The 19335-nt window shown below is 46.8% G+C and overlaps 1 protein-coding gene across 1 annotated transcript; it reads right to left on the reverse strand.

Annotated features, from left to right (window-relative positions):
* Positions 1–516: 516 nt before the first annotated feature.
* On the reverse strand, positions 517–18450 carry LOC144120505 (uncharacterized). Its single transcript, XM_077652954.1, has 7 exons — positions 17543–18450; positions 14184–14282; positions 12391–12549; positions 6281–6405; positions 5475–5613; positions 1349–1484; positions 517–658 (listed from the first exon to the last, which is right to left on the reverse strand). The coding sequence occupies exons 1-7, from the start codon at positions 17840–17842 to the stop codon at positions 564–566; spliced, it is 1053 nt and encodes a 350-aa protein (XP_077509080.1). The 5' UTR covers positions 17843–18450; the 3' UTR covers positions 517–563.
* Positions 18451–19335: the final 885 nt, after the last annotated feature.

The following is a 19335-nucleotide window of genomic DNA, read 5'->3' on the forward strand; positions in this document are numbered from 1 at the left end:
TATAATTTCGAAAATGCGGTTATCTTCGGCGCTGTGGCCCAACAATTTTTGGCTATTTCGACGAGTTACGTGCACTGGAGAGGTTGCTTTGCCTGTAGGCTTCTCTAAAGCTCATGTATTTTGGTGCGATGTAGCCAATATTTGTTGGGTCACATCGCCGAGGGTAAACAAGTCTAATATGTCAATTTTAATGCTTACATCATATATGCCAGAGAGTTCTAAGCTAGATGCTGTTGTCATGATCTGAATGCTTTTATGAAGCGCCGTCGGGCGGCGCGATACCTTCAGGCGGCGTGATACCCGAGTTAAGAGAAATGGGAAATTCCGTTACTTCATAATATTTAAGAGTTCGAATAATAAAGTGCAGTGCTAGTCGAATAGGATGCCAAATACTACTCGCAAACTATTCAAAATTTTCAAATATTTGCAAAGTGTACTGATGAGTCAATATCGTAGGAATATAAAATCTGGGTTGTTCATTTCTGTATGCGCGGTATGGGGACAGAACTGCTTTATTTTTGTAGCCATCTCGATCGTGCTGGGCGCGCAGTTTGTGATAATCTTCAATCTGAAATGAAGCCACCAGCCGCAAATGCGATGTTTTCCGATTCCTCACCAGGAAGGTAGTGCACTTTCCACAGCTTCGCATGGACGAGTACTGGAATAAATGCAAAGGCCCTGAATAAGTACACAGTACATGAAATATGCACGGTGCAACTATATGCAGTGAGCTACCGCCGGACAGAACTCATAGCGCTAAAAAAAAAAAGAAAAGTGCGTTTTTTTTAACATAGGTCTCATGCATGCAAATCCTACATAGTGGAATCATGTTCGTTCTAACTCGCTTAATTCCAAATGGCGGTTGATTCGAATTGGCGCTAAATATACGGTTCCAAGACACGGCCGTTTGCAACGGTTAATTCAAACGGGACGCGGAGCCGACCTGTTCTAGAAGCCTTCCAAACTGTACTCATCTCGGCCGGCCCAACAGCGAGCGGCCGCGGGCGCCATTTACCATGGCGACTAATCACGTGACTGCATATGGGAAGCGACGGTGTTCGTCGCTCCGCTCCGTTTTAATGCGTCCCTTAATTTCCCGGCCACCTGTCATGGTGGGAGACCAGCGGTGGGAGTAAACGGCGATGCGATGCCAACTGAAAATTTCGGGGTCGGCCGTCGGCTGCACTCCGCGACCCTTTTAGAGCAGTCAATTTGCAGGCCTAGAAATTTCGCGAACCAATCAGCGCACTCGATTTCAAAGCTGGCCATCTGTATACGGGCAGTTTCGCCGCTGCGCAGTAAGATTGAAGTGTGCTAACGAGGGTGGGCGGACATTAGCAACACTTACGTATCTCTTTCGCTTCGAGGAGGAGCTCCAGTTCTTGGCAGATGTCTGAACAGACGGCTTCGGGCACCAGGCGTATGTAGTTGAAACCTTTAACTTGCGCAATCCAAACCAGAGTGCTCCCGCCCTCGAAGTCGAGCTGGGCGGGAAAATAAGAATGTGTTGAGGACTTTTTCTTGTCAGATATGTAGTGGCACAATTTATTTTAGTGGGAAGCACAAGGCGGATAGTATTAGTAGTAAAACATATTTGATGATGATGATAGATTTTTATGGCGCAAGGGCATCTGCGGGCAAAGAGCGCCATGGCGCAAGGTATTTTCTTCTACTGGAGGTGGGGTCAAGTACCAATTTATTAAGCATTTCACCCTAATTAAGCCAAGTACCAGACCAGGGGAAAGCTTGTACCCAACGGTATCACCGGTGGGTACCCGGTGGCGCTGGGATCGAACCCCGCACCTCCCGCATGCGAGGCGGCATCACGCCACCGCAGCTGTGGCCAAATGGTCTGAGTAAAAACTTCTTTACTGAGTGCAAAGGATGCCCCGAGCTGCGTTCCGGGTATACCGAGCGCGATTTGCATGGCAGAGAGCGTCGCGTGACCACCCACAGCCGGTTTCGCAAATGAGGTTGAAGGGAATCTGTCTAGGAAACGGGCGTGGTAAAGAGGCGTCGTGTGAGCAGCGCAGCATTGGCTGAACGGCCGGATGGCCAGCAAGTTGCTGGAGCAGTGGAAATGCTCATCAAGATTATGTAACTCAAGTATGCTATGTGTGTGGCGGCGGCGTTCAGTCAGCCGATATAGCAGGCAAGGATGCCTTTCGTCGTTGCCTGTATACTGTGCTTTGACTGTGTCGCTGTGACTTTGACTGTGTTGTGTGTTTTGACTGTGTTTGGTTTTGTCTTGTTTTATTTTGATTATGTTTTTACTGCCCTGATTTTCGTCGTGGCCTGCACTCTGTGCTTTGTTTGTCTGCCTTTGAATGTGACTTTGACTGTAGTATGTCTTTTGTTTCCTCTTTTTTTGGGTCTTGTTTTTGTTTTTTTACAGCTTTGATTTTCCTTTTAAATTGTTTTTTTTTCTTTTGGAGTATTTAGCTCCTTTTCATTTATCTTCGATTGGCGTTAAGCCTGGAAAAGCGTTGCTGGTCCGGGCTCTCTCTTTCTTTTATATTGCTTTTACATTTTCTGAGAGGAACAGTAAAAGGGAAGGGGCATTCATGGATCAGATGCAGAACTGTATGAATGAGGATTGTAGAATTACTCAACACCAAGCGGTCCACTCGTTTCCACTTAAAATGGCACTTTCTTGCTGGAGGCGTGCCCTCGGCACGCGGGTATACGCGGCTATATTAGCCTTCTTGCATCACACCAGCTTGCACATGCTGCCCCAACCGGCAACAAACGCTGCGCCGACCCTATCACGCGCTGCTAACAAACGTTACGGCTTTGAGGGGTGGCACTGCGATTGCAGCAAGTCCAATTATCCAGCATATGTATGTGAAAAATAAATTTGCGGATAAATAATCGGATAAAAGAAAATATAGTATGGTACTTAACAGCCGGTCTGCTTTTGTAGGAATCGGTTGACCTCCTTATATTTCTTTTATGATGGCTGCGTTTTTCATGCAAAAGTATTGTGTCGTGAAGCAGACGGAAATTCAGCAATTTATTCAGCATATGTGTGTGAAAAATAAATTTGTGGATAAATAATCGGCTAAAGGAAAATATAGTATGGTACTTAACAGCCGGTCTGCTTTTGTAGGAATCGGTTGACCTCCTTATATTTTTTTTATGATGGCTGCGTTTTTCATGCAAAAGTATTGTGTCGTGAAGCAGACGGAAATTCAGCAATTTATTCAGCATATGTGTGTGAAAAATAAATTTGCGGATAAATAATCGGCTAAAGGAAAATATAGTATGGTACTTAACAGCCGGTCTGCTTTTGTAGGAATCGGTTGACCTCCTTGTATTTTTTTTATGATGGCTGCGTTTTTCATGCAAAAGTATTGTGTCGTGAAGCAGACGGAAATTCAGCAATTTATTCAGCATATGTGTGTGAAAAATAAATTTGTGGATAAATAATCGGCTAAAGGAAAATATAGTATGGTACTTAACAGCCGGTCTGCTTTTGTAGGAATCGGTTGACCTCCTTATATTTTTTTTATGATGGCTGCGTTTTTCATGCAAAAGTATTGTGTCGTGAAGCAGACGGAAATTCAGCAATTTCGGTTCAAGAACTGGCCACCTAACCTTAAAATCCGGGATGGTTTATTTCTTCGGCGTTCCAATTCTTATATGGGACTTGGTGCTTTCGCTTCTGAAGATAACACAATAAAAGAAAGCTCAGTCTCAATTATATAGTCGATTTTTAGCAGCGCGAAAAAACCAAGACAAGAGCTAAGGCGTAACACAGCACAGGCGCTAACTGAATTTTTATTCACTGAAAAGGAAAGTGTGCAGGCGTCAAATAAAACAAAAAATAAAAAGAAATCATTCCTTCTATTTCCTTCCTTGTATTTTTGTCTTATCTGACGCCCATATACGTTCCTCCTCTGTGAATAAAACTTCATTTGATAGTCAGCGCCTGTGGTGTGCTACGATTTGGATCTCGCTATAGCCGCACCTCAGGTGCTTCAGGCTTCGATGGCAGATGCCTCGGCTAGCAACATCTTTTCCTTGTATTGTTATTTATTAATAAATAGCAACTGACTAACGAAGGAACTAACTAACTAACTTCGTTTTTGCTCGCTCCTGAAATATGAATCCAGCAGCTCCCGCAGTTTTCTGCTCTTATATTTCGTCCCCGTCAGCCACGCAACGTTCACAACCGTTAAATGATGCTGCATTGGTGCTTTTAGTTCGGGATTCCAGCGTCGAAATTTTCCATTAAACGTTTCGGAGAAACTGGACCGAAAACTTGCTTCCAATACGCGCGTGCACCTCGCTCGTCAGTTGTCTCCCATTCAAAACACGCATGCAGGTAGAGATGTACGCACTGGTAAGAGGCGGAGGTTATTGTCATCAACGTGCACAACTCATAGAAGCGGTCACAGGCTATCTCACGAGGCGTCATTCATTGCTAAACGCCTCACTTTGTGCAGACGAGCATAGACGCCACACACAGACGACATCCGATGCTTTCAGACATGCTCTCTGTCACGGTAGAGGCATACAGACATTCGATACTTTCAGACATTCCCTCTGTCATGAGGGGCGTATCACACGCCACACACAGAACACATTTGAACATTTGATGCTTTCAGATATGCTCTCTGTCACGAGATGGGAATACCTCGCTTCCTGCACACAAGCGCAGACGCAACGCAGAGCGCTCGTTTCAGAAAGCGAGGCATGCCTCAATCGTGACAGAGAGCATGCCTGAAAGCATCGAATGTCGTCTCTGTGTGGCGACGGTGCTCGTCTGCGAAAAGCGTGGCGTTTAGCAACAAAAATGTCTTTAGGTTTGAATGGGTTCAGGATAGGGTATTATGGAATGTTTAATTAGTTTGGTTTTATATAAGATTTTCGTCCCAAAGTGACACAGGCTACGAGGGACGCCGTAGTGGATAATTTCGACCACCTGTGGTTCTTCGACGTGCAGCGACATCGCACAGTACACGGGCCTCTAGCATTGCACCTCCATCAAAATGCGAAAGACGCGGGTTCGATCCGGACCGCGGCGGTCTCATTTCGATGAAGGTGAAAATTCTATATGGCCGTGTACTATGCGATGCCGGTGCTCGTTAAAGAACCCCCGGTTGTGTACATTATCCGAGGCCCTCCAACTACGGTGTCCCTCATAGCCTGGTGTCCCTCGTAGTCGACCTGGGACATTAATCATGTACTCCAAACCAAACGTTCCACAATTCTTTTCCAGATCCCATTCAAACATGTTCACATATTTCAAAAGGCGACCGCCTGTCAGTAAAATGCCAGGAAATGTTTTCAAACGTGCTCTCAACGACACTCCTGCGAGAACTCATTCCGGGGAGAGAGAAGCCTCGTTTTGCTGTCGACAGTGATGAGCAGCCGCGCCGTCCGCTTAGCAGAACAGCAGCTGTTTCTCTGCGCGGCCGAGAGACTGCAGCCGTCCGCCGCGTGGGTGGAACAGTATAATGAGGGCGCACCTGTTTGAAGCGGCGCCCGATGAACCCGCGGGACGCGACGGCCCAGTTGGGGCGCGTCAGCTCCACGGCCAGCGGCAGAAACGAGGGGCGCCGGTAGAACTGGCGGATGTGCTTCTGGCCGGAGCGGTCGCAGTTCTCCCTGCGCATATTGGTACAGTACGGAACGACGTCACGCGTGCGAACTCTTAATAAGCTCCGAATGTGGCCTCATTAAAAGTCTTTTAAATTGTCGGGACTATACAGGTTTCAGTCGGGACTCCTAGACCTTACCTACACCTCCTTCCTTGAAAGCCCTTTCTATTCCCTGGTCCAAAAAGGCAACGCGACCTGAACCACGCACTCACCCAACACTTAGCCTCCTTCTGCTTTGTAAGCATTTTTCGCGGGCTAGTTGGTTCATAATTTATAACGGCGTATGCGTGACGTGTCTACGTCAGGTGCCGAAATTCATGGGCACGCATGTCCAACCGGTTGCCTTCTATCTTGGCCTCTGTGCATGTTGCTCAGGACCACCTGGTTGTTTGTTGTAGTTTTTCCCAAACACGCCCATTCACCTTTTTTTTTTTGTTGCTTATTCGCAATTTCAGACGGCTCTTGTAAAAGCTTGCCTGGCTTCATGTGTCGTCATTAAATTTGGAAGTTGTGCCCGTGTCCTGACCTTTGTGTCCCCTCTATGTCTCCGTCAGTTAAGCGCACACACATTCCACGGATTCTTCTAATAGCAATTGGGCAAGCGGTACTGCCCGAGCAACATTATGTCCGAGCCTGTGGCCACCCGTCTGCGCGTGCTCAGTGCAGGTGCTCACCAGTGGGCGAACCAGCCGGTCATGGTGGGGAACCTGCGCAGGAAGGCGTCGAAGCCGAGCTGGCGCAGGTTGCTGCGGAAGTTGCATATGGCCGCCTCCTTCAGCTCCTCATCGTCCAGGTACGCCTGCTCACGCCATAAGCACAACGAACACGTCCCATTACGAAAACGTCGTTAAAGAAATAAAGGAAAAATATATGCGGCTTTCCGTGCATGCGAAATATCATTGCGGCTGGTCAAATGTTTAAGGGAATCCCCCAGGGTGGAGTAGATTTTTAATAAGGGAGTAATTACTCGTTGGCATCCACCCAAGCGCAACCATACGGCTACAAATTAAACCTATACAGCTTATATCGTTACAGCTGTAACTGTGCCCCCTCATCATGCAAACGCACTAATATGTGCTTAATTTCTATCCATCGTGTCCATGTTTGGGAAACTGCTTCACGCCGACTCATTAACCACAGTTACTCTGTGAAGGGCACATCGGTTGGCAATTGGTGAGGTGCACGCAAAATAAGATTTTTTTTTTCGAAACGAGCCAAATACACTTAGACAGCAAATGAGACATCTTAAACCAGCCAAAAGACGCGACACAAAAAAGCGTGGGCCTCTGTCCTGTTTTCTCCTCTTTTCTAATTCGCGTCTTTTCACAGGTTTAAGATGTCTCAGTACCGACTCGCCCGGCCGTCAGCCTTTCTGGGGAACTGAGGAAAACGCGAAAATTTATTATCCAGACAAACTGTAGTGCTATTCAAGCTGTTAAATGATATGCTTTACTTGTAAACTAGAGTAACTCTACACCACGATGTATGCAATGACAAATTTCGCAATTAATTTGGTCAATATAGGTGTGAATAATAATAATTGGTTTTGGGGGGAAAGGAAATGGCGCAGTATCTGTCTCATATATCGTTGGACACCTGAACCGCGCCGTAAGGGAAGGGATAAAGGAGGGAGTGAAAGAAGAAAGGAAGAAGGAGGTGCCGTAGTGGAGGGCTCCGGAATCATTTCGACCACCTGGGGATCTTTAACGTGCACTGACATCGCACAGCACGCGGGCGCCTTGGCGTTTTTCCTCCATAAAAACGCAGCCGCCGCGGTCGGGTTCGAACCCGGGAACTCCGGATCAGTAGTCGAGCACCCTAACCACTGAGCCACCAAACGTTTTTGAACCAACGTCATTCAGAACCCAACTTCGAGCGCTTCCAAAAATAACTGCGGCAAATAAATATATCCGAGTGGAACTGATCCGGCATATCTTTGTCGGCCTCTAATCTGCTACGGAAGTATGATTTGCTGGGTACGCGGAACTAATTTTCTCATACAAGACGCACACCACCGAAGCTTTCACAGCATGCCCCAACTAATCATCCATATGGTACTTATTACCGAATGGACTTGGTTTCCGCCGAGAGGAACCAATCTCGTTCTGCTGCGCACATGTCTAATTAGCATCGGGAGGCTGCTTCTGAGCGCGGACATTCGTCCAGATTTCTTTCCTCATTTTTTTTTTAAATCTCATTACCAGGTCGTTTTCATTCAGCCTGTGGCGCCCTCCTTCGGATCGATTTCATCTGGCCTTGTGGCGCGTACGAGCAGACTGTGCAGACTGTGGCGCTTTACCAGAAGGAAATGAAACTAGCAAAGCAGAATAGGCTCGGCCAGCTGGACATCTGCAGCACCACACGAGGAAGGTCAATTAGGGCGCAGATTTAGGGACTTTCGTTGTCATGTTATTAAATTTTAGATGTTCAGTTACATCTAGTCGGTTTTAGGTATTCAGTATTCAGACGTCTGGCAGGCACTCTCTTTGTTGTTTAGTTGCTAAAAGGGAGGAGGGAGGGAGACAGGATTTTAGAAGTATTTGCACAGTGCGGCATTTAAAGAGAGAGTTGCATAGCCAGTCGACCTTCTTCGAGTTAGCTGATGCTCAAGGCATAAAAGTCGTAGCGGTTAACACTCGCATTACCATGCTAGTAAGTGAAATCACTAGCAACAAACAGTTACATAAAACGTGACATTGCAGACGCCGACCGCGACATAGAAAAGAATTTTGTGTATTCTTGTCTATGTTGTGGTCGGCGTCTGAGATGTCACGTTTTGTGAATCATCCCGACCAGACGAGTTTTCGCCCAGCTCTTGATTTCATTAATGTTACATTCGAAGAATTTTCCATTTTTGAGGAAATTGGAGGGGTACAATTTGCAAAAAGGAAAGTTTCAAGGAATTTCAGACAATTTTAAGAACTGAAATCGTCTAACTGTTCTACACTGACGGAGTTTTCAAGCTTCTGCAGAGGAAAGGACCTGATATTTTTGGGCGCTTTCCAAAATGGACTCCGTCTGATGATCTGTTCCGAGTTTTTAGGAAGTAAATGCTGAGAGGGAGAAAATAATTTATTCTGCAAGTAAATAAGCATATATATATATAAATTTTTATCGTTGAGCACACAAACTAAAAAACTAAAAAATATTAATAAAAACATTTTCCTATGCACCTTATATATATATATATATATATATATATATATATATATATATATATATATATATATATATATATATATATATATATATATATATATATATATATATGCCTACCGAAACGGATGTCTCGATCATTTAGCCGCGGTCTTTGCACATTTAAGATCGTAAGAAAAAGCGGACATAATTTCTCATGCGTGTCCAAGCTTACGTGTTTTTCCTTGCTTCTTTTCAGGTATGAAAGCTGCGCGAAATGCGCTTTTCGAAAAATCAGCTTTAGTATAGCCATCTGCGGCCGTTTCGGAATAACATTCGCATGCCAGAAAAATAAGCAAATAGCCGGAAAGACGCACCTTGCCGAAAAAAAAAAAATGCTGTTAAGTATAGAAACCTTTGTTCGCGCAAATGTTTCTATCACTATCTTGATAGCAAAGGGTGCATGGCGAAGCAGAATTTGTAGTTGTCGTAAACAGATCTGCTTGAGCTGTTGCGTCTTCCATTCAAAGCTATAGCTGATCAAGGCGCTAACAAAGCAGGAGGTTCACGCAGGCGAAACCTCATCCGGAAGGAAACCCGCCATCGCCAAAAAGCAGGCGTCATAAAATTGCCAAGGTCACTGAGGACTACCTTGACCAACTTAAGATAGCTAGCAAGTATACTAGTTAACACCAGTAGTTAGTGTACAGTTAATTGAAAGAACCAATTAGCATGTAATTAATACTACACTAATTATAAATGAACAAAATCAAAAGCAATAGGATTTGAATGGAATAGGAAAGGAATGAAATTGGAATAGAATCGGAATGTGAACACTTAGGATGGGTAACCAAAATTTCGAGTTGGCCCGGGCCAGGCCCCAGAAATTTAGAAGTCCGCCTGAAGAAAAAAATAAAACTTTGTGCAGCAACACGCAAAGAGGCTTCAGTGCTTTTGCAGTAACAACTCGTAATTAGCTTAAGTGTCCCCAGGAAGTTTCGCACTGCTGTGAACTCAACACCGATATTCATGGTGTTGATGCGGTTGTGATGTACATACGTAATCTCGAGACACAGCAACGACTGCTTATGCTTGGGAGCATTATTAAACGTGCTTCTGACGCTTGCTGTGCGGTTGAATTTCTAGACCCCTCACCCTTCACAAGTGCACGACATTTGCTTTCACATACCATTGTTACTTGGCACACAAGGGAGTGCTGCGAGCTTTTCTTTCTTTTCGGGATAAGTTTCAGGGCCAGAGACAAAAATGAGAAAACCGTTATTTCGACCGCAGTTAAAAACGATACTCTGAAACGCCTCAGGCGATCCTGCCGGTTTTGCAGCTGACCTCTGCCTTTTTGTTTTGTTTTAAATGACTGCTTCATGCCGTGGAAGATGCTCAAGAGCAGCCTTTATACTCTCACACACGTCGTCTCTTTAATATGAAGTAAAACGGGGTCTGGTCGAAGCAAAAAGGGGAGTGGAATTTGGTGCTATTTTGATCGCCAACATTGCGATGTGCTACACGGTGAGCTTCTCAACGTTTCTTTGGTTTAGTGCGATGTTTTCATGTTTTTTTTTAGCAGTTTAGGGGACTGGCATAGGAAGACTTGGTTACAAGGTTCGAACAACGCACCAAATATTTGCGCACTCAGATTGCGTTCATGCAAAGGCAACATGTGCATTATTACGAGGCAGCACAAGCTCTGCAAGTGTTTCACCTAAGACTGTTAGTCAATTTTAAGATTTTTTTAAAGTTAAAAGAGCGTTTTCTTCGCTACAATGTTGCTATCGTTGGTAGTCACCAGAAAAGAACTTGGACGTATCAATTATCTCAAAATCTAATAATTAACGTTTAAACTATTACAGTTAGGCTCAAAATTAATCTTAATACTCGTGGCTCGCTACAGCTGACTCATATAGCAGTTTTTAAATTTACGAAAACGCCATTCTCGTCGTAGCTACAGAACAGAGAACGTGGGCCGCTTTCACGCACCGTACCGAAACCGACGAGCAGATCTGGGGAGAGAGTGTCATGTGCTCTCTCCCCGCTGACGTTCCGCGGCCGGACTGGATGCGGCGGCGGCGCGTGCTACGAAAAAAATGCAGCCACCGTCTGGAAGACGTTGAAGTAACGAGCGCTGGCTGTTTGGTTTATAAGAATTGATATGAATGAGATTAAAGTGAGGTGCAGCAATGGAAATGAGAATTTGTACGTTTATGGATTGGTAAGTGACCTCGCCATTCAATCACCAATTGGGTTGCTATTGATTTCCTATGGCGGCCGCCATCTTGGATTATTCGGTGACGTCATCAGTTGGCGGCCATCTTAGATATATCAGTGACGTCACCAATCAATCACCAATTCGATATAATAATGATGTCACCAATCACCAATTGATTTGCTGTATTGATTTACTTGGGGAATTTTGAATTCCTCGGACTTGGGAAAATTTCACGCCGAAGGGAGGTGGTAGCAGACCCCAAGAAATCGAGAAGCGTGATGAATAACAGCTAGCACTCTTAAAAGAGCAGGAGACATGCTCACGACCGGGTGAAGCCAACGTTGGTCAAGCGCACTGGCAGGCGTGGATTACGTGCTGCTCTACTCCTGTCTGCGCCGGTCCCTGAAGCCTCCGAGAAAACGAAAGCAGAAATAAAAAGCTTACCATGCTTACTGGCATATTATTTTAACGATATCGATGCCACGTTGCGGCGGCGCCGTGAACTAGTCTAAAAAAGATCTGCGCGCGGAACCACGCCTTGCTCCGTGGCGTAGGCAGTTCGCCAGCGCAAACACAGATTGTTGTCAGAGCTTTGGTGCAAAAATATATCTTATGGGCGCCGTTACATGGATGCTTCCACTACAATGAGAGAAGAGCCGCTTAGCGTCTTTGCGTGAGTTTTCCGGTGCAAGGAAAACACACTTTGAAAAAATTGGAGAGCACTGCAATCTGTTCCATTGGAGAAATGCAAAAGCATTTGCGTTTGAACGCCAGCAGCGTTTTTTTTTTCATTGTCACGTGACACTTATCACGTGATCCTTGGATGACGTCAGCAGCTTTTTTTGCAAGTCATCGTTGTCTATAACAGCAACAGCACACATCCCCAACACGGTTAACCGCCGTGCACGCCACAACGCGTTCACTTCGTGCCCTCTAAAACGCTTGAACCGACGACCCTCCGTGGCGTAATAAGCTGAAAAGAAGAGTTTTTTAGAAATGTTTCGGGACATGCTACACTTTGAAGCTTGTCAAAGTGGGTGCACTTCCATGAAATAAAGAAGAAAAAATAACATTCGTAGCGTATGCGTTGCGTGTCCGCCTGGCACACAGAGGGTCTGGGTTCGAACCGCCATACCGGCGAATTTCTCTTTAGAATGGTCGTTTTCGGGCGGACACGCTCTGCCGACAGGTCCTGTAGACACCACTCATGAAACAGGAAATGCTTTCGCATTAAAATAAGGTAGCAACTTTCCATGACGTATGCTGGTGTGACACGCTATGTTATTGAGACGCCCATGATATGTTGAAGCATACAGCAACCATAGTACAGTAGGAAATCAAATCCCACTCAGGTTTATTTCATCGGACGCATTGCACACTGGCCTTCAATGCAGCATTGTCTTACGCTAAACAGTTGACGTGTACCTGAGTGACGTTGGTTAGGGCGAACGAAGGCTCCAAGGCGACCCAGTCGCCCATGTTTTCTCGGACCACGACAGGAACCAGGTTCTCTACGTAACCTTCGAGCAGGAGCTGGGGGTCCACGCCATCCGCCCGCGCCGCGCCGCGAAGGTCCTCGCACACCTGCGACGTGCTCTTGCAGTTATACGCAGGAAAAGCTCGCCGCGGTGGCCTGTGTGCATTTCTGTGAACTTTATGATGAAATACACAAAGCTAAATTAGTTTAATTTCTGTTGAGAAAAGAGTTGCGCCGAAAGTTCCGCATTCTATCTTCTGGGTTGGCTATAACCGCTCCGCTAGTGGGCGAGCAGATGGCCCTGCACCTGGCCCAGATCTGCGCATGCGGTTTGGCGGCTCACCGTAGCGGTGGCGGTAGACGCCATACGCTATGATACAACTCAACACTCTGATATTTTGCTTCTCGCTTGTTCATTCACACAACACTGCCACTTATCATACTTCGAAGATAAAACTGAGGAGGAATTAAGGAGCCCGTCTCAGGCGCAGTCACGTAATGCGCCCAAAACATGAAGACTATACGGCGCTGTCCTACCGGGCCCCGATGCATCACTTGCAGGTTGCAAAGAATACCGCCTCGAACTTTGCTTGCAAATAGCTTGGTTCTCTAAGCTTACACTTCAAGTATTCTGGGTGCAAAAAAGCTAATAATCACTAATTGAAAAGCGCATGGTTGTGTTAACTATGATAAAGGGCGCGCGTAAGAAAAGAGGTGCGTTCTTACCCACCTTCACTTTCCCCCCAACTGATGCGCATGCACATTCTCAGGCCTTCAGCCCAGTGAAAACGAAATGAAGTAATCTTTGCGCAGCTTAATGCTTCCACGTAAGCATATCCTTGATTTATATACCCTTGCGTCTATTTAAGGCCCCTGATGTTAAAACCATTGGTAAAAAGCTCTCTCTCCCTCTTGTATCGGGCATTTTCTGGTCATAAATCGAGCAGAGAGAAAAGGAGTCCTGATCCCATCTTCCCTTTAGCTTCCCTGTTTGGTTGCCTTTTGAAGTGCTGTCTTCCCCACTGAAGCACTCAATTTGCAGTGAAGCCAACTTTAGAGACTTGGTTGTGAAGTAAATTGAGCATCTTCGAACTAGGTACATACATGTGCCCTCTTTGCCAAAAGTAGCCGGGCAACGGTGGTTTCTTTCTCAGCCACGTAGTGAAGCACTTATGGCAGCCCTGAATCTGTGTTCTGAATCTGTGTTTAGTAAGGCTAACCCTTGTCCTAGCGTTTTCACGCATTTTTTTTTTTTGGTCTTTGGGGATGCCGTAAAGGCTCCGTTACACGGTTGAGCAGAAAAAAAAAACCTGTTGTTCGGTTACTTTTGGAAAAGGTGCTACCTAGTCTAAATGGCTCGGTATTAATAGGCCAAAGGGCGGTGGATAGGGATAGTTGGCGCTTAAGCGCCATTTCAGAAGCGCTCGTCCATCTGTGTCTACCTGTGTTCATGGCAAATTTTAGTGCGTCCGAAATTACGCTTAGAAATAGGTGACGCAGGTGGAGACAGAAGACAGTGGGGAAGTAAACAAGAAGAGTCACGAGCGGATTTAGTGCATGTAACTTTTACGCGTACAGAAGCGAGTGGCCCCCATAATACCACTGTCGGACCCAGGTGGGGCGAGTACTATACATGACTGTGAGGGTGGTTAAAGCGGCCAGCGTTGACACTGTATGGGGGTCTATTGCCAGAGGAATAAAACGCATGCTGCTAAGCACTGTCGCAAAGAATTCAACCGACCTGGCAGTCTGCAGTGGTGACCGTCCTGGCTTTGTACAGCGGATTGGAGATCAAGCAGGACGCGTAGTGGTACGGTGTCCAGTCCCAGTAAGGCAGTAGCTGCAAGAACACGTGACGAAAGAAAGAAGCGGATGGCAGAGTGTTCCGTTTTTGCCTTCTTTGTAGTTTTTCTCCCGATAACCTCTTTTGTCTTTTTGGGTTGGTTTTTTTTATATGCTGTTCCATGGGGTGAGTTTATAAACACAGACGAAGCTCAATCAAGTTCTTCAGCAGATCGCGCGGAAGCTGCTGACACCGCAGTGCGCATGCGTCTTTTCCCTGTCATTTTTAGCAGCGACAAGTTTTGAAGTTTTTGCATTTTAATCTTCGAAACATTGGCTTTCTTAAAAGACAAGGCTGTACGTCTAATGGCAAAAAATGTAAATGTCTAAGGGGAAAATTTCTGTCCGCGATAATATTTTTTCGCATTGTTAATTTTTTTTTTCATTTCTTGCTCTATATGCCTTGCCTTCCCGACTAAATCTCTGCTTTTTAATGAAAGGCATCTTTTAATTAATCTCTGCTCCCAAAGAACATTGACTCAGTGTAATCAACAAAAGAGGCGAACAAGTGTGGGCGACACTGGTGTCTAGGAACCGAAAATAAAAAATAAACAAGAAAACCTGCGCTCTTGCCCGCAGGCAGTTGCGAGGAGCACTGTCGGCAGCTTTCGAAGCCGATCAACCGGAGGTCTTTGTTCTTCTTTGTGTTTACAGGCCGGCGCACACGTGGTCGTGGGATGACAGCCCACTCGCAGGCCCATAAGCCGACCGCCTGGCTCAGCTGCCTGCAATGCTTTCGGCAAACAGTTCGCCCCCGCGTCGGCGTTCCTGTGCTGACCGAGATAGGGGCTCGCGTATGGCCGCCATCATCATGAGTGGCTGCTGCGAAGCAGCTCCCTACGAGAAAAACACTGCTGTGAACTTATCCTCGCTTTGTGCAAGCTATGCATTCTACGAGCATATCAGCCTTGGCTCTATTTTAGGAGGAGAGAGAGAGGAAGATAGGGAGGAACGAAGGAAGGGAATGAGGGAGTTAGAAGGAACGGAAGGGAAGGAAAAGAAGGGAAGAAAGAAAGGAGGGAGGAATTTATGACAACAAATTTCTCCATTCCACCCTGCGTCATCTAACGAAGGGCGGAGCCAGCGGAGATGTTTCTTGGTAGGGACGCAGTAACCTTGACGCAGTAACTGGCGACAGGATTGTGGACACTGCAGGGCCAGCAAGCAGCCCCTTTGACGCGCCAGTGAATTCGGGAATCCGGCCAATTGATCGACCTGCACCGAGCTTCAACAGCTCGCGCAATAGCGCGGTTCAATTCAATAGTGTGGTTTAAAGAAAGACTGTGCAGGCTACTCAACTCTTCGGCTGATATTCGATTTTTAACGGTGTTTTTAAGCCGGATTATTTTTCCGCACGACGGCTCTAAAGCTCGAAATTATCACCGGAAGCTGGATCTCTGTTTTGCCTGAAACAGAGATACGAGGACAGCCGATAGCTTCAAAAAAGCGATACACAGAAAAGGGTGCCGCTGTCGAAGGCCCTGATTAATTACTGAGGCCAGGTCATCGTTTATAAATTTCCAAAGAAAATATTGGACAGATGTCAGTCTGATTGGGAAAGGAACTGAATTGGTTAGAAAGAATGCCAGAATACAAAATGAAAAAAAAAACTGCGTTGCAGAACCTACGATAGGTTCCTTCATAAGGTGTGACTGCAGCGGGAGAGTTGCAGCTTGCCTTTTCAGACCCTCGTTTAGTCATCCGCTTGGTCACTCAACGTATACCGTAAATGTAAGAGCCGGAGACGGTTCTTAGGGAGCGGTTAACATTAGTGTTCCTGCATATGCTCCCGCAGGGAGTGAGCACATATAGGAACACTAGTTAACATTGCCCCGCGTCTGCTGAATATGCCATGACTCAAGTAAGAGCCCTCCGCGCGGGCGCGGCTCGGTGTCCAGCACAATGGTTCCCTCGAAGTGGATCTTGCGGTCACATACCTGGCAGTGTTCCGTCACCGCAGTTCGTTCTCTGTTCATCATGTTTCCTGTTCCCTGTCTGACATCAGTGTCCACTGAATTAAGTTAACCACCGATCTGTCCTGGATAAAGTACAAGTACGAGGCCGTCATGAACTGTGACCTCAACCTCAAAACAGAATCATTGACTTGCTTCTTTGCGCTCTAATGAAACGCCCCCCCCCCCCCCTTTCAATTTTCAGGGTGAATTACGGCCACCATGCACAACCTATTTCGCACTGCTAAATAAATTTAAAAAATAATGGGTGTTCATACTGCAATCATTATTCGATGGTTACCACGCATGATTCTGGAGTGCTTTGCATTAATGAGAGATTGGAGTAAGCACGAGCATGTGTATAAGCAACAAAGATATTCCGCCATGACAGCGTCGAGAAAGGTTAGAAAAAATGGTGTCAGCAATTGACGTACTCTTTCTTCACTACTGGGCAGCACATTATATATGACGTCCTGTTTACTAAGCTTGTGGCAACAGTTTTCGCCAAGCATTTCATCTAAAGTCTCAAGAAATAATTTACACTCCAGTGGTGTTAGTTATGCGAATAGTTAGACCTTCACTGAAATCCGGGCCGCGGCGACCGCGTTTTGATGCGAAATGCAAATGAGGACCGTGTGCTGTGCAATTTCAGCGCACGTTAAAGAGACTCAAATGGTCTAAATCAGCCTAAAACCCTTCACTACAGCGTCTACTTTACCCCGTGCCACAAACATTGCTGACAAAGCAACAGCAAACGGCCTGGCGAGCTGCAGCTCCAGGCTCGCACTTTTCTCTCCCCAGCGCTACTTGCACTTTTCTTCCCTTCTACTCACACCCCCGAATGTTCCCTCTGTGGGGCCCCGAGAGTCACATTCGACCATATTATGTTCATCTGCCGACAACTGCAACCACCGGCCCAATGGGCCCTCGCGGACTCGGAGGGGTGGGAGGCCGTGGTCTCTAGCTCCGACCCGGCCTCGCAATTGAGACTGGTAGGCGGAGAAGGTCGCCGTCAGACACGAGCTACCGGCCACCACCCACGACCAGGAGCCAGCCCACCTCTGAAATTGTTTTTCACCACCACCACCTCTTTCTAAATCTTTCTTATAATTCACTCCCTCCTTGATCCTTTCCCTCAAGGCGTGGTTCGGGTGTCCCCCGGGAGTGACACAATTACCCCGCCTTTCCTTTCCTAATAACCAATTTTTGTTTCCCCTCGAAAATAAAAGAAAATATTTGAAAGCACTCCCTATCGCGGCATTTCTAATCTGGTACACGTCTCGGCTGCGTAAGGAAGCGCACTTACTGCGATCAGAGCCAGCCTGCCGTACATGCACAGCCTCCACTCGATGGACTCCTTCGCGAGCAGGAGGAATACCACGATGGTAGTGCAGGCGATCGCCTTCTTCACCAGCCTACGTCGTGGCGGGGTAGCGCGCCTCCTCTGGCTGCAGTTGAGGAAAAGCCGTGCCGCATGCCGAATCTCGGCTTCCGTCAGGCCGTCCGCGACGCAGGACTCGTAGGTGGCCTGGAGCTCTTTGTCCAGCTGCGAGACACTCATGGCTGCGTTCCCGTACTTCGACCCTTTGTCCTTGTCCGACGACATCGCGGGTGCGCTCAGGCCTCGCGACGAGCCCGCTGCCTTGCCGGGAAGTTCTTGCTGGAGAGAAAAATGACGAAGCGAGAGCAGTACGTGCTTCGGGCTGCGAGAGAACAGTACCCGCCGTTAGTTCGAAATCGAAGCCCGTGCGGATTCCGGCTTCACGTGGAATGGTGGGCCATGAGGTGCAGGCGCGTAAGCAGCTCTTGCAAGTTGCATTCCCTGAAAGAACACTCGTGCAGAGTTTTGTAGAGCCCGGCGAGGACTGACGTTGGTGCAGAAAACAGCTCTGCCACGCGTGCTGCAGGTCGGCTTCGATCCGAACCCTCTTTCTGTAGAGAGAGATCGCAGGTCTCGTCGCAAGCACTGGTGCTATCTTCAGCTGCTCGAAGATGGGTGTGTGATGTTTCTGCGGGAGCACGCGAATGAGCACCAGCAGAAATCTGTAGCAGGGCACGGCCTACTGGCGAATACTCACGACTTTAACTTTCGCCAGAAGCTTCGGTGGGGATAGCCTGGCAGACGATTACGCTGACACCTATAAGTTCTAACAATGCTTCAGTTTATATACACCTCGGCTGCGAAGCGGAGAGCGGCCTCTACAGCAGCAGACACTTCGAACGTCCGCGCTTTAGTGGGTGTATGGCGAGAGTGGCGTCGATCGAATGAAGGGAAGGGAAAGGATTAGAGGAAGTAGAGAAAGGCAGAGAGGCTGAGGACGCAAGGACAGCAAGAGGATTAAGGAGTCGGTAAACAGCCTTTCCAGGGATCAACGGGCTATATTTGTCCCATGGTTTGCTTTATCTATTATTGTTTTCTGTCTGCGCATTGCGCCATATGCAGAATTCGCAACACCTCGGCGCTTTCGTTTCTCACGTACTCGCACTGTTCATGGGCATAGACCGAACCGCTACGCACCGGATGGTTTTAGCAGACTTGCATTATATAGCTTGTAATACGACTTTAAAGTTTATTAAGTGATGCAATTAAAAGCTGTTCCACATCGACCCTAACCTTCATCGGGGACCTCATTCGCCAGTTTTCACCACTGAAGTGATCCTATCCACCACTGCATGCGCTCGTCATATTTCATCACATGCTACGAAAGCGGTCAGACTAATAAAAAAGAGAGAAGCCGATCTCAAAGCCCATATTACTGTAATAGATGGGATAGAACCATCAGAAACTAAAGGAGCAGGTCTTTAAAAGGTAATCCTTAACCCTATTGAAGTGAAAGCAAGAAACCGACTTCTCGCACGTGTTGTAGACTCGGGGTGCAAGAAATTGCTGCCTGGCCCGAGGATCCAGCAATGAAATTGCATGGTTTCGCTGACCGAACTTACAAATGAGTGGATGTCTGTGTGTTTACTTTATTTTATAGCGCAGTTAGTCACGTAATTAAATTTCAGCTGAATCTGAAGTTGTCAATCGACAAAGCTCTGCTCTTAGGAAACCTTGAAAATCCCGATACATGCTTCTTCGAACTTTGCAGCAAGAAC

The sequence above is a fragment of the Amblyomma americanum genome, chromosome 2 (genome assembly GCF_052857255.1).
Source record: "Amblyomma americanum isolate KBUSLIRL-KWMA chromosome 2, ASM5285725v1, whole genome shotgun sequence".
NCBI lineage: Eukaryota > Metazoa > Arthropoda > Arachnida > Ixodida > Ixodidae > Amblyomma > Amblyomma americanum.